At 42.3% G+C, this 16,532-nt stretch overlaps 1 protein-coding gene across 1 annotated transcript in view; it reads left to right on the plus strand.

The window, feature by feature from the left end:
• The window catches only part of LOC121007535 (dihydrofolate reductase-like), a 59,148-nt gene extending 43,885 nt beyond the window's left edge, over positions 1-15,263 (plus strand). The window contains exons 7-9 of the mRNA XM_040439542.1: positions 12,598-12,802; positions 14,390-14,555; positions 15,038-15,263. Coding sequence (XP_040295476.1) covers positions 12,598-12,691 — 94 coding nt within the window. The 3' untranslated portion in view covers positions 12,692-12,802; positions 14,390-14,555; positions 15,038-15,263. The remainder of the gene's footprint in view (positions 1-12,597; positions 12,803-14,389; positions 14,556-15,037) is intronic.
• The last annotated feature ends 1,269 nt before the right edge of the window (positions 15,264-16,532 follow it).

A 16,532-nucleotide genomic window follows, 5' to 3' on the forward strand; every position in this document is an offset into this window, starting at 1 on the left:
TCCAGGAATTGTGTACAGATCCTTGCAATATGGGGCCTGCATTATCATGCTGCAGCATGAGGTGATTGTCGTGGATGAATGGCACAACAATGGGCCTCAGGATCTCATCACGGTATTTCTGTGCATTCAAAATGCCATCAATAAAATGCACCTGTGTTCGTTGTCCATAACATATGCCTGCCCATACCATAACCCCACCGCCACCATGGGCCACTCGATCCACAGCGTTGACGCCAGCAAACCGCTCACCCAGACGACGCCACACATGCTGTCTGCCATCTGCCATGAACTGTGAACACCGTGACTCATCCGTGAACAGAACGCCTCTCCAACGTGCCAGACGCCATCGAATGTGAGCATTTTCCCACTCAATTCGGTTACGACTAAGAACTGCAGTCAGGTCCAGACCCCAATGAGGACAACGATGCAGATGAGCTTCCCTGAGACGGTTTCTGACAGTTTGTGCAGAAATTCTTTGGTTATGCAAACCAATTGTTGCTGCAGCTGTCCGGGTGGCTGGTCTCAGATGATCATGGAGGTGAACATGCTGGATGTGGAGGTCCTGGGCTGGTGTGGTTACACGTGGTCTGCGGTTGTGAGGCCGGTTGGATGTACTGCCACATTCTCTGAAGCGCCTTTGGAGACGGCTTATGGTAGATAAATGAACATTCATTGCTGAAGATGATAGGGTGTCGCCCTGACTCCTTATGTCCGAAATGCAGGACAGATGACGCCGGGTTGTTCCACATGATCTGGCAATGCAGCACTCTGCATAGGTATTGGTCTAAGATAATAACCCTGATTAATAAAATATACTGTGCTAAATATACATTAGACGCAAAAATGTGCATACTCGGATTGTTCGACTCTGAGTCCCTGCAACCTCCCATTAAGACAGGTATTAATAGAATCTTATATTAGGCTAGAAAAACCATTGCTGCTAAATGGATTGAGCCGACTCCTCCTAGCTTTGCTGAATTTGTGGCTAGGATGAATGTGGTCATAAGGCTGGAGAGGGGAACGAACTTGAAGCGAAACTGTTTATCGAAATTTGATTCCGTATGGGGAACGTGGATAGATAGATCTGGGGTGTGCAGCCAGTGGCTGTCCTTGCACCATGGTAGCTGGATTATTCCAGGTCGTCCTTAGTGCAATGGTGGCGCATGTGCGATTGCAACTGACAATGTATGACTATTAGCCAAAGGAATGTGTACTGGGGGTGTGCCACTGTCTCCTTATCCCTGAATACAGGGGTTATATTTACCATCCTTACCTGTCAGTCAGCGTAATTGGTGGGGGGAGTCTGCCGTTGTCTCCCTTACCTTCGCTATTGAAACCATACTTACCATCTTTGCTCGTTGACCCATGGAATTGGTATCACGGGTCTGCCGATGTCTCCATTGTCTCCATTGTTGAGTTCACTATTGTAATCTTTGTATTGCATATATTCTAAATGTATCTGGATGATATGTTATATTTGCTGCTCATCTCATTCAATGTTTGTGTTATGGGGGATTTTGTTATTGTATTTAATGAAAACATTTGTTTTTGTTTTTTGATTTTATTTCAATAAAAATTATCTGATTTAAAAAAATTAACATTCATTGCATGGGCAACAGCTCGGGTAGACATTCCTGCAGTTAGCATGCCAATTGCACGCTCCCTCAAACGCTGCGACATCTGTGGCATTGTGCTGTGTGATCAAACTGCACATTTCAGAGTGTCCTTTTATTGTGGGCAGTCTAAGGCACATCTGTGCAATATTCATGCTATCTAATCAGCACCTTGATATGCCACACCTGTGAGGTGGGATGGATTATCTCGGCAAAGGAGAAGTGCTCACTAACACAGATTAAGACAGATTTGTGATCAATATTTGAGAGTAATGGGTCTTTTGTGTATGTAGAAAATGTTTCAGATCTTTTGAGTTCAGCTCATGCAAAATGGGAGAAAAACTGAAAGTGTTGCGTTTATATTTTTGCTCAGTGTATATACTAGTGACTGGTAAGTGCTCGGGGGATTCCACACTAATGCAAGTGCCCATGCCCTTTGGAGACTGCTGTTGATCTCTCCTCCCATGTTTCACTGTAAGCCCAGTGTCCTTACCTCACTGTTTCTGCTCACTTCACTGCCGGGCCCAGGCATGCGCTGTACACTGCCCACTGTGGGCAACTGCATCAGTGAACTGACTGCGTATGCCTGGGCCCGGCAGTGAGGCGAGCTGGCGAGGGATTTCAGGGAGCAGAGTCAGTGATGTAAGGACACTGAGCTGTCAAGGCTACTTTCACACTTGCGTTCAGAGCGGATCCGTCTGGTGTCTGCACAGACGGATCCACTTCTATAATGCAGACGTTTGTATCCGTTCAGAACGGATCCGTCTGCATTATAGTTTAGAAAAAATTCTAAGTGTGAAAGTTGTTCAGACGGATCCGTCCAGACTTTACATTGAAAGTCAATGGGGGACGGATCCGTTTGAAAATTTAGCCATATTGTGTCAACTTCAAACGGATCCGTCCCCATTGACTTACATTGTAAGTCTAGACAGATCCGTTTGCCTCCGCACGGCCAGGCGGACACCCGAACGCTGCAAGCAGCGTTCGGGTGTCCGCCTGCTGAGCGGAGGCTGAACGCTGCCTGACTGATGCATTCTGAGCGGATCCGCATCCACTCAGAATGCATTGGGGCATTACGGATGCGTTCGGGGCCGCTTGTGAGAGCCTTCAAACGGAGCTCACAAGCGGAGCCCTGAAACATGGGATGAGAGATTATTGGCATTCTCTGGAGGCCATGGGCACTTGCATCAGTTGGGGAATGCCCCTGGGTACTTGCAAGTAATTAGCATATATCATCAAATACAAAGAAAACATAAAGAAAGGTACAATCTATTAACTGTTTACCGTATATCACCTAAAGGGCAATGATGACAGTTAAATACACTGCGTGCAGAATTATTAGGCAAATTAGTATTTTGACCACATCATCCTCTTTATGCATGTTGTATTACTCCAAGCTGTATAGGCTCGTAAGCCTACTACCAATTAAGCATATTAGGTGATGTGCATCTCTGTAATGAGAAGGGGTGTGGTCTAATGACATCAACACCCTATATTAGGTGTGCATAATTATTAGGCAACTTCCTTTCCTTTGGCAAAATAGGTCAAAAGAAGGACTTGACAGGCTCAGAAAAGTAAAAAATAGTGAGATATCTTGCAGAGGGATGCAGCACTCTTAAAATTGCAAAGCTTCTGAAGCGTGATCATCGAACAATCAAGCGTTTCATTCAAAATAGTCAACAGGGTCGCAAGAAGCGTGTGGAAAAACCAAGGCGCAAAATAACTGCCCATGAACTGAGAAAAGTCAAGCGTGCAGCTGCCAAGATGCCACTTGCCACCAGTTTGGCCATATTTCAGAGCTGCAACATCACTGGAGTGCCCAAAAGCACAAGGTGTGCAATACTCAGAGACATGGCCAAGGTAAGAAAGGCTGAAAGACGACCACCACTGAACAAGACACACAAGCTGAAACGTCAAGACTGATTTTTCTAAGGTTTTATGGACTGATGAAATGAGAGTGAGTCTTGATGGGCCAGATGGATGGGCCCGTGGCTGGATTGGTAAAGGGCAGAGAGCTCCAGTCCGACTCAGACGCCAGCAAGGGGGAGGTGGAGTACTGGTTTGGGCTGGTATCATCAAAGATGAGCTTGTGGGGCCTTTTCGGGTTGAGGATGGAGTCAAGCTCAACTCCCAGTCCTACTGCCAGTTTCTGGAAGACACCTTCTTCAAGCAGTGGTACAGGAAGAAGTCTGCATCCTTCAAGAAAAACATGATTTTCATGCAGGACAATGCTCCATCACACGCGTCCAAGTAGAGTTGTTGCGATACCAAATTTTTGATTCGGTTTCGATACCATGAAAAAGTATTGCGATACTCGATACCATTCGATACCACGCGAAAAAAATAAACAAAAAAAGCCACGTGCATTCCTCATTTTTAAAAATGGCGAATCGCGCAGTTTTTATTTTATTTTTTCTGTTCCGGCATTCACCACCTAGATTTTTTTTTTATATTTTAATAGTTTGGACTTTTCTGACGTGGCGATGTAATATGTTTATTTATATATTTTATATGTGAAATTGGGAAAAGGGGGGTGATTTATACTTCATATTTTAGTGTTTTTTTTTTTTTCACTTTTTATTTAATAACTATTTCCCCCCTTAGGGGCTAGAACCTGGGATCTTTCATCCCTTTTCCTATTTACCCTGATAGATCTCTATCAGGGTGAATAGGACTCCACACTGTCCCTGCTGCTCTGTGCTTTGTGCACACAGCATCAGGGATGTTACCATGGCAACCAGGGCTTCCTGGCTGCCATGGTAACCGATCGGAGCCCCAGGCTTACACAGCTGGGGCTCCGATCAGAAGCTGCCACTGCACCACCAATGAGGGGGAGTGGAGAGGTCCCTGTGGCCACTGCCACCAATGATTTTAATACTGGAGGGTTGAGAGGGGCCGGCGCACTGTGCCACCAATGATTTTAATGGGATGGGGGGATTGAGGGGGGGGGGGGGCACACTGCACCACCAATGATTTTACCCCTTTATACAGGAGGCGGGTACTAGCAGATCAGCGGCAGTTAACTGCCGCTGATCGCAGCTCCCTGTCAGGGGCAGGGTGCCGGCAATGCGATTCTGCTGCCGGCACCCGCCTCCTGTATGTGTTAAAGACTGACTACTGTATGAGTCCAGACTTTCACTATTAGGCCACACAGAGCGGCGCCCAGCGATGTCTCAGCACTCACCATTTAGTCCTGGGCGCCGCTCCGTTCGCCCGCAGTGCCCCATTACTGTCTCCTCTCCTGCTCCACATGCTGCTGATTACTATCGGAGCGATGGGAGGAGACATCAGCTTCACTAGTGGGCGTTCCTTCTCCCTGGCTGTAGCGCTGTCCAATCGCAGCGCAGGGAAAAGGAACGCCCACTAGTGAAGCTGATGTCTCCTCCCATCGCTCCGATAGTAATCCTATCATTGGGGGCGCAGTGCGCCCGCCCCTCCTCCGCCCCTCTCTTCTCATTGCCGCCCCTCCTCCACCCCCTCTCTTCTCATTGCCGCCCCTCCTCCGCCCCTCTCTTCTCATTGCCGCCCCTCCTCCGCCCCTCTCTTCTCATTGGTGGCAGCGGCAGCAGCACAGGGGGAGGGAGGACAGCTTCCTTCTCCCCGTGCTGCTGAGAGAGAACATGAGCGCGCCGATAGCAGCGCGCTCATGTTCAGAGATACTAGACTGCGCAGAAGCGCAGCCCAGTATCGAAAAAACGGAAATCCCGGTATCGTATCGATACCGGGACAAAAGTATCGATTGGGTATCGAAATTTCGATACCCGCAACAACCCTACGTCCAAGTACTCCACAGCGTGGCTGGCAAGAAAGGGTATAAAAGAAGAAAATCTAATGACATGGCCTCCTTGTTCACCTGATCTGAACCCCATTGAGAACCTGTGGTCCATCATCAAATGTGAGATTTACAAGGAGGGAAAACAGTACACCTCTCTGAACAGTGTCTGGGAGGCTGTGGTTGCTGCTGCACGCAATGTTGATGGTGAACAGATCAAAACACTGACAGAATCCATGGATGGCAGGCTTTTGAGTGTCCTTGCAAAGAAAGGTGGCTATATTGGTCACTGATTTGTTTTTGTTTTGTTTTTAAATGTCAGAAATGTATATTTGTGAATGTTGAGATGTTATATTGGTTTCACTGGTAAAAATAAATAATTGAAATGGGTATATATTTGTTTTTTGTTAAGTTGCCTAATAATTATGCACAGTAATAGTCACCTGCACACACAGATATCCCCCTAAAATAGCTAAAACTAAAAACAAACTAAAAACTACTTCCAAAAATATTCAGCTTTGATATTAATGAGTTTTTTGGGTTCATTGAGAACATGGTTGTTGTTCAATTTCATTTCATTTCATTTTCTGAAGTTCTGCCTGTGCATAATGTTCAGAATGATAGGCAGAGGCGCATAAAGGAGTTCAACATATGGCTTGGTAAATGGTGTCAAGAGCAAGGATTTGGCTTTGTTTCTCATGATAGCTCTACTTGGAATAGAAAGGAACTGTACAAAAAAGATGGTTTGCATCTTTCTCTCAAAGGAACAAATGTACTTAGTGAACAGCTCCAAGAATTTGCGAAAGAGTATTTAAACTAGGAAGGGGGGGCAAAAGAGTGAAAATAAAAGAGTCCAATTGCCCCCCGAAACAATGCCAGAACAGGTCAGAAGCACAGAGGTTAAGAAATGATAAGCTCAGAGTCCTGTCTACAAATGCTCGCAGTTTAGGTAAAAAAATCAATGAACTTGGGTCAATAATGGCATCTGAGAATGTAGATTTAGTGGCTGTTACGGAGACATGGTTTAATGAAAGAAATGACTGGGACATAACCATACCAGGGTACTCTTTATACAGAAGAGACAGAGAAGGCAAGAAAGGAGGAGGAGTGGCCCTGTATGTGAAAGATAGCATTAAATCTAACCTAATACAAGTTGGTGAGGCCAACATAGAGTCAGTTTGGGTTACGTTGCAGTTTGCTAACCATGCAGTAACTCGTGTAGGTGTGATATATAGACCACCTGGTCAAGTTAAAGAACTAGATGATCTACTAGTTGAAGAAATAGCTAAAATGACAATGAAAGGAGAAGTTATCATTATGGGAGATTTCAATCTTCCAGATATAAACTGGAAAACCAAAATAGCAAGTTCTACCAGGAGTACAGATATTCTAAATTCCCTACTGGGGTTATCTCTACAACAAGTGGTTGAGGAGCCAACCCGGAGGGAGGCCATTTTGGATTTGGTATTCACAAACGGGGATTCGGTATATGATGTCATTGTAGGCGAAACCTTGGGATCTAGTGATCACCAGTCAGTGTGGTTTAATATAAGAACTGTGAAAGAGTCCCACCACACAAAAACAAAAGTTTTAGATTTTAGAAAAACAGACTTTTCAAAAATGAAATTAGTCATAAATGAGTCCTTATCAGACTGGAACGGATTACATGGAGTCCAGGAGAATCGGGACTACTTAAAAGGTGCATTATTGAAGGCAACAGAAAATTGCATTAGACTCGTCAGTAAAAGCAAAAAAAGGAGGAGACCAATGTGGTACTCAGCAGAAGTGGCCCAAATTATTAAAAATAAAAAGCTAGCATTTTGTAATTATAAAAAAACCCAGAGCAATGAAGATAAGGAAATCTACAAGATTAGGCAGAGAGAGGCCAAGCAAGTTATAAGAACTTCTAAAGCGCAGGCAGAAGAAAAACTAGCTCAGTCTATGAAAAAAGGGGATAAGACATTCTTCAGATATATAAATGAAAAAAGGAAATTAAAACAAGGAATAACTAAATTAAAAACAAAGGACGGAAGGTATGTAGAAGAGAATAAAGGGCTAGCCGACTGCCTTAATGAATACTTCTGTTCAGTTTTTACAAAAGAAAAAGGAGAAGGACCTCCACTAGAAAGAATGACTATTAAATCGTTTGATGCATGTATCTTTACAGAGGAAGATGTTCTAAGTTTGCTGTCTAAGGTGAAGACAGATAAGTCACAGGGGCCTGATGAGATACACCCGAAATTATTAAAAGAGCTTAGTGGTGAGCTGGCAAAACCGTTAACAGATTTATTTAACCAATCATTAGTAACAGGAGTCGTCCCGGAAGATTGGAAATTGGCAAATGTCGTGCCCATTCACAAGAAAGGTAGTAGGGAGGAATCGAGCAACTATAGACCAGTGAGTCTGACATCAATAGTAGGCAAATTAATGGAAACCCTATTAAAGGATAGGATTGTGGAACATCTAAAATCCCATGGATTGCAAGATGAAAAACAACATGGGTTTACTTCAGGGAGATCATGTCAAACAAATCTTATAGATTTTTTTGACTGGGTGAATAAAATAATAGACGGTGGAGGTGCAGTAGACATCGCATATCTAGATTTTAGTAAGGCTTTTGACACTGTCCCACATAGAAGACTTATCAATAAACTGCAGTCATTGAGCATGGACTCCCATATTGTTGAGTGGATTAGGCAGTGGCTGAGTGACAGACAACAGAGGGTTGTAGTCAATGGAGAACATTCAAAACAAGGTAATGTTACCAGTGGGGTTCCACAGGGATCTGTACTGGGACCGATTTTGTTTAATATCTTCATAAGTGATATTGCAAAAGGCCTCGCTGGTAAGGTTTGTCTTTTTGCTGATGACACAAAGATATGTAACAGGGTTGATGTTCCTGGAGGGAAACGCCAAATGGAAAAGGATTTAGGAAAACTAGAAGAATGGTCAGAACTCTGGAAACTGAAATTTAATGTGGATAAGTGCAAGATAATGCACCTGGGGCGTAAAAACCCAAGGGCAGAATATAGAATATTTGACACAGTCCTGACCTCAGTATCTGAGGAAAGGGATTTAGGAGTAATTATTTCAGAAGACTTAAAGGTGGGAAGACAATGTAATAGAGCAGCACGAAATGCCAGCAGAATGCTTGGATGTATAGGGAGAGGTATAAGCAGTAGAAAGAGTGAAGTGCTTATGCCGCTGTACAGAACACTGGTGAGACCTCACTTGGAGTATTGTGCGCAGTACTGGAGGCCATATCTCCAGAAGGATATAGATACTCTAGAGAGAGTTCAGAGAAGAGCTACTAAACTAGTACATGGATTGCAGGATAAAACTTACCAGGAAAGGTTAAAGGACCTTAATATGTATAGCTTGGAAGAAAGAAGAGACAGAGGGGATATGATAGAAACTTTTAAATACATAAAGGGAATCAACTCGGTAAAGGAAGAGAGCATATTTAAAAGAAGAAAAACTACCACAAGAGGACACAGTTTTAAATTAGAGGGGCAAAGGTTTAAAAGTAATATAAGGAAGTATTACTTTACTGAGAGAGTAGTGGATGCATGGAATAGCCTTCCTGCAGAAGTGGTAGCTGCAAATACAGTGAAGGGGTTTAAGCATGCATGGGATAGGCATAAGGCCATCCTTCATATAAGATAGGGCCGGGGGCTATCCATAGTATTCAGTATATTGGGCAGACTAGATGGGCCAAATGGTTCTTATCTGCCGACACATTCTATGTTTCTATGTTTCAATAATAAAATTAATCCTCAAAAATACAACTTGCCTAATAATTCTGCACTTCCTGTATGTGTAAAGTAAGTGGCAGACGCCCTTTAAATGATTCTAACCATCATGTAAAACATGGATAGAAAATAATGTATTATTAGAAATGAATCTATTTTCATTTATTGATTATTTTTAGTTATGTATCTTTATAGCAGTTAGAGCTCCATTTTCCCCAGCAGGGCTCCCGTTGAGCTGTATATCTGTAAGGTAAAACCTAGCTGCCAGACCGTAAATGTTGGCACCCCTGAAATTTTTCAAGAAAATGAAGTATTTCTCACAGAAAAGTATTGCAGTAACACATGTTTTGCTATACACATGTTTATTCCCTTTGTGTGTATTGGAACAAAACCAAAAAAGGAGGAAAAAAAGCAAATTGGACATAATGTCACACCAAACTCCAAAAATGGGCTGGACAAAATTATTGGCACCCTTAACTTAAAGGATAACTGTCACATTTAGACTCTAATTTCAATTTTCAAATATGTAGTTACTAATAACATGATATTCCAGAATCAGTTACTATTAGACTGACTTACCCCATATTTAATAACATTCAACCCTTAGCAACCAGTCTACACAAAAATGCAATTTCACTATTCAGTTAAGATGGCCGCCACTGCCCTCACCCTGAGGCTAATCCCGCCTGCCCTCACTAGCCAGTAACAATAGCCCCCCAAAAGTCAGTAACCAGAGCCCTCCCCCTAAAGGGTTAATCTCCTGCAGCACAAAGGGGTCCTCTTACCACATGTTGCTTTCATTTATACACTGAGCAGATGGCAGATCTCCCTTCCCTAGTCTGCGCTGCTTCAACTCTGCATTCTCCAAGTCTGCTGAGTGAGGGAGTGTTTGCCAAGTGCAGGGACAAGGAGAAGTGCACATAGCCCAGGCACTGTTATCAGCTGCTGGGGAGGACCTGGCTTTAATCATTTACTTACAGTCCCTGGCTGTCAGTAATGTGACCCTGCACTCTGCGTGCTCCATCCTTCAACAGATAGACGGACCATGCCTAGCAACCCTATTTTAAGCACAAGTAAAAGTAGGCAGTACAGCGAACAAAAATGTGGAATTAAGGGGTAATTGAATACACAGTGAAAAGTTGAAATAGGGCCACCAAGGTGATATTAATCACCACAATCCAATACTCCAAAAAAAATATATACGACAGTTATACTTTAATATTTGGTTGCACACCCTTTGGAAAAAAATAACTGAAATCAGTCGCTTCCTATAACCATCAATAAGCTTCTGACACCTCTCACCCAGAATTTTGGACAACTCTTTCTTAGCAAACTGCTCCAGGTCTCTCTTATTGGAAGGGCTCCTTTTCCCAACAGCAATTTTAAGATCTCTCTACAGGTGTTCCATGGGATTTAGATCTGGACTCATTGCTGGCCACTTCAGAAGTCTCCAGTCTTTGTTGCCATCCATTTCTGGGTGCTTTTTGACATATGTTTGGGGTCATTGTCCTGCTGGAAGACCCAAGATCTCGGACGCAAACCTAGCTTTCTGACACTGGGCTCTACAGTGCGACCCAAAATCCGTTGGTAATCCTCAGATTTCATGATATCTTGCACACTATCAAGGCACCCAGTGCCAGAGGCAGCAAAACAACCCCAAAACATCAATGAACCTCCACCATATTTCACTATAGGTACTGTGTTCTTTTCTTTGTAGGCCTCATTCCATTTTCGGTAAACAGTAGAATGATGTGCTTTACTAAAAAGCTCTATCTTGGTCTCATCTGTCCACAAGATGTTTTCCCAGAAGGATTTTGGCTTACTCAAGTTAATTTTTACAAAATTTAGCTTTGCTTTTTTATGTCTCTGTGTCAGCAGTGGGGTCCTCCTGGGTCTCCTGCCATAGCGTTTCATTTCATTTAAATGTCGACGGATAGTTCGCGCTGACACTGATGCTCCCTGAGCCTGCAGGACAGCTTGAATATCTTTGGAACTTGTTTGGGGCTGCTTATCCACCATCCAGACTATCCGTCCACGCCCAGGAAGATTAGCTACAGTGCCATGAGTTGCAAACTTCTTGATAATGTTGCACACTGTGGATAAAGGCAAATCTAGATCTCTGGAGATGGACTTGTAATCTTGAGATTGTTGATATTTTTCTACAATTTTGGTTCTCAAGTCCTCAGACAGTTCTCTTCTCCTCTTTCTGGTGTCCATGCTTAGTGTGGCGCACGCAGACACACAATGCAAAAACCAAGTGAACTCCTCTCCTTTTTATCTGCTTTCATGTGTGATTTTTATATTGCCCACACCTGTTACTTGCCCCAGGTGAGTTTAAAGGAGCATCACATGCTTGAAACAATCTTATTTATCCCCAGTTTTGAAAGGGTGCCAATAATTTTGTCCAGCCCATTTTTGGAGTTTGGTGTGACATGTTCAATTTGCTTTTTTCCCCTCCCTTTTTAGGTTTTGTTTCAATACACACAAAGGGTATAAACATGTGTATAGCAAAACATGTGTTACTGCAATACATTTCTGTGAGAAATACTTCATTTTCTTGAAAAATTTCAGGGGTGCCAACATTTACGGCCATGACTGAAATTAATGTCATTTTATTACATGATTACACATATTATACAAACATGATTAAAAAAGAGTATAGTGCAGGGAAAGAAACAACATCATGTGGAGAATAAACACAGTGGATACTACGTCCATAAATCAGTCCATCTATGTCATATGATGGAGGATAAAGTGCAAATGCAAAGACATGTTAATACACAATCAAAGGACATAGAACGGTTACCCATGCTGTGTCTCCTCCAGCGTTTCGGCGAACCTTATAAGCGGTCTGGCAGTCATTTGTAGGTTTTGTATTATGGTGTTTTGCCATAGGCTTATGCTAGTTATCTACTCCTTGAGTAGCAATAGATTCCCTGGTTGGGGTACATATTGGTTTTTATATCTGTAAGGTAGTTGGTCTTCTGTATAAGCTATATATATATATATCTTTTCATAGAATGTTGAACCTAAGGATGACATGGTTCCCACTTTAAACTCGTGTTCCCAGGAGCCACCATCTGCATAGCATTGTTCTTCTTCCCCATCTACTACATATTATACTGAATTAAAGAAGGGCAGCATGTATAGCATTATCTTACCGCACCGTATGGCGTAATGTACTGAATTACAGTGAGCAAATCGGTATTGAGGCTATGTCTGTATCTAATTAACATTTCCTGTACCATGTGCATAAGGCCGATATGGTAGCCATAGAGAAGGTGGCTCTATTTCAGTTTCAGCACGTTCTCTTTTCCAAATGTACAAATAAAGAATTAGATAGGTGTCTTCTGCTTGCTGAGCAGCTAATATAAAGCTAGGTCTCTAATGGGAACCATAGGTAAAATGTTTGCAGGTAGAGTGCTGACATATACGATAATGATTTTACTTTTCATTTCAGATATCCAGGCATTCCAGCTGGAATTCAGGAAGAAAAAGGAGTAAAATACATATTTCAAGTCTATAAAAAAGATCAACCCCTAAACAGTGAATGATTTCTATACTGAAATAGCTCACAAAGTAAAAGTCATCTCACTTCCTAGAATATTAAAGTACCAAAATTGTTTTACCGTCAAGCTCATTTTTGCAACGCTAAAAAACTAAAATACAAACCGGATTCCAAAAAAGTTGGGACACTATACAAATCGTGAATAAAAACTGAATGCAATGATGTGGAGGTGCCAACTTCTAATATTTTATTCAGAATAGAACATAAATCATGGAACAAAAGTTTAAACTGAGAAAATGTACCATTTTAAGGGAAAAATATGTTGAATCAGAATTTCATGGTGTCAACAAATCCCCAAAAAAGTTGGGACAAGGCCATTTTCACCACTGTGTGGCATCTCCCCTTCTTCTTACAACACTCAACAGACGTCTGGGGACCGAGGAGACCAGTTTCTCAAGTTTAGAAATAGGAATGCTCTCCCATTCTTGTCTAATACAGGCCTCTAACTGTTCAATCGTCTTGGGCCTTCTTTGTTGCAACTTCCTCTTTATGATGCGCCAAATGTTCTCTATAGGTGAAAGATATGGACTGCAAACTGGCCATTTCAGTACCCGGATCCTTCTCCTACGCAGCCATGATGTTGTGATTGATGCAGAATGTGGTCTGGCATTATCTTGTTGAAAAATGCAGGGTCTTCCCTGACAGAGATGAAGTCTGGATGTGAGCATATGTTGTTCTAGAACCTGAATATATTTTTCTGCATTGATGGTGCCTTTCCAGACATGCAAGCTGCCCATGCCACACGCACTCATGCAACCCCATACCATCAGAGATGCAGGCTTCTGAACTGAGCGTTGATAACAACTTGGGTTGTCCTTGTCCTCTTTGGTCCGGATGAGATGGCGTCCCAGATTTCCAAAAAGAACTTCGAATCGTGACTCGTCTGACCACAGAACAGTCTTCCATTTTGCCACACTCCATTTTAAATGATCCCTGGCCCAGTGAAAACGCCTGAGCTTGTGGATCTTGCTTAGAAATGGCTTCTTCTTTGCACTGTAGAGTTTCAGCTGGCAACGGCGGATGGCACGGTGGATTGTGTTCACTGACAATGGTTTCTGGAAGTATTCCTGAGCCCATTCTGTGATTTCCTTTACAGTAGCATTCCTGTTTGTGGTGCAGTGTCGTTTAAGGGCACGGGCATCTAGTATGGTTTACGGCCTTGACCCTTACACACAGAGATTGTTCCAGATTCTCTGAATCTTCGGATGATGTTATGCACAGTTGATGATGATAGATGCAAAGTCTTTGCAATTTTTCGCTGGGTAACACCTTTCTGATATTGCTCCACTATCTTTCTGCGCAACATTGTGGGAATTGGTGATCCTCTACCCATCTTGGCTTCTGAGAGACACTGCCACTCTGAGAAGCTCTTTTTATACCCAATCATGTTGCCAATTGACCTAATTAGTGTTAATTGGTCTTCAAGCTCTTCGTTATGCTCAAATTTACTTTTTCCAGCCTCTTATTGCTACTTGCCCCAACTTTTTGGGGATTTGTTGACACCGTGAAAATTGGAATCAATGTATTTTTCCTTTAAAATTATACATTTACTCGGATTAAACGTTTGATCTGTCATCTACGTTCTATTACAAATAAAATATTGACATTTGCCATCTCCACATCATTGCATTCAGTTTTTATTCACAATTTGTTTAGTGTCCCAACTTTTCTGGAATCCGGTTTGTACAATCTTTTTGACATTCAGTCAGTCCAAGATGTAGTTTTCTATGGGCGGCAAGCCTACCTCCTGTTTTAGGGAAGACAGTGCAGTGGGGAAGGGCTTCTACTGCAGCCAAGTGCCTTACAGCCAGAGACAGGCAAGGTTAGAGGTTTGTGAGAAAGAAGAGTCAGTGGGCCAGATTTATCATTACTCTGACAGCTTACTCCACTTTCACATATGGCTAAAGTCAGTTTTAGCCAAGTCAGATTTATGATCGGCCCTTTAAGACTGTAATAAATGTGGTTTGACGGTAGCAATTTATCTGTCAGTAAGCAGCTTTACAAAAGTCACACATCTTTATGAAAAAGTTGCACGTTTTTATGAAAAAGTCGCATGTTCAATTAAAAAGTCTCATAAGATAAGCATGGTCCTCACTGGAGTGAAATTGCGCATTTTTTTGCGACTTTTTTGCTACTTTTTAAATAGTCCCAATAGTAAATCTGTTTAGAGATTAATTTACATAAGAAAACACGCCCACTTTCAGAAAACTGGCGAGCATAGTGCAGAGCAGAAAAAAGTCGCAAATTTGTGCGCAGTTTTAGCGTTTGCGCATTTTTTTTCGACTTTTTCACTCCATTATTCTGACTTGTGCTAATGATAAATCTTGCCCAGTAGTGTGTCTGTCTTGGCTGCTTGTCTAAGAGGGGTCACATGGCTTGCCCAACCCTGAGCAAAAGGTTTTATTACACAGATCCTCTTTAATATTTTTTTTGTAATTCACAGAAAACAGCACTAAGTTTTTTTTGTTGTTCAAAATCCACAGAAAAATCTGGACAGCTTGTGATTAAATTTATGTGAAAGCAATGGATTTTCTGTTGTGAAGGGTACAGGCAGAAATAAAATGATCTGTTAGAGAACCAAAATTGCGATAGGAAATAAATCTCTTAACTAAATGGTGGACAAAGTTCAAAACTCATTGAATTGCCCCTAGTAACCAATCATGTCACTGACTTGATTTCCCCAAAAAATCTATTAAAAATGAGAGCCGAATCCTGACTGGTAGGTATGAGTAATTACGTAATGATCACCCTGTAGTATCACGTTACAGGGGGAATGCCTTGGCTGGCCCTGGGTTACCCATCAAGATCTGCTGTTTGCTAGGGGTGCTGGAACCAGTCTCATCAACTGAATGGCGTTGTCTGTGATGAAACCTCTTTAAGGCTACTTTCACACTAGCGTTTTTATGGATCCTGCAGGGTTCAGCAAAAACGCTTCCGTTACTGATAATACAACCATCAACATCGGTTCTGAACGGATCCCTTTCTACTGTATTATCTTTAACATGGCCAAGACAGATTCGTCATGATCTCCACTGAATGTCAATGAGGGACAGATCCGTTTTCTATTGTGTCAGATTGTGTCAGAGAAAACTGATCCGTACCCATTGACATGCATTGTGGGTCATGACGGATCTGTTTTGCTCCGCATTCCAGGATGGAAAGCAAACCGCAGCATGCTGCGGTTTGCTCTCCGGTTTGAGAACAGAACGGAATGCATTTTGGAGAATTCCATTCTGTTCAGTTACGTTTTGTCCCCATTGACAATGAATGGGGACAAACAGAAGCGTTTTTCCGGTATTGAGACCCTATGACGGATCTCAATACCGGAAAGTATTAACACTAGTGTGAAAGTAGCCTAAGCCAAAAAATTTCTATAGTATTTGCACCAAACCATATCTAAATAGAAGAAAGTTCATAGCAAAGATACCAATGGGACTGAGGCTACCAATATAGTAAAAGTGCCTCAGCTGTTACATCAGCTTGAAATGACAAATAGTGGATCATCGTACATGAGTAATGTTCCATTCTGATTACAGATTTATTTTCTGATCAATCATTAGTTAGATGGCCTATTACACACACAGATCTTTTCTTATACACACCAACTATTGGTCTGATTGGACAGATATTCGTTAGATAATCTGTTGGTGTAATACAGCCCTTAGGTTGGATTTATATCTGAGACATCACCACCGGAGTCCCACTCACAATAATGGGATCTAGCAGGAGTCTGGCCACTTTCTGGCATATATGACAACTTTCAGCCAGACAAAAAACGTTGCGTGTAGCATTTTTCGTCTGGCTGAAAGGCAGCATGCACACCAGAT

This window comes from Bufo bufo, chromosome 1 (assembly GCF_905171765.1).
Source record: "Bufo bufo chromosome 1, aBufBuf1.1, whole genome shotgun sequence".
Lineage (NCBI taxonomy): Eukaryota > Metazoa > Chordata > Amphibia > Anura > Bufonidae > Bufo > Bufo bufo.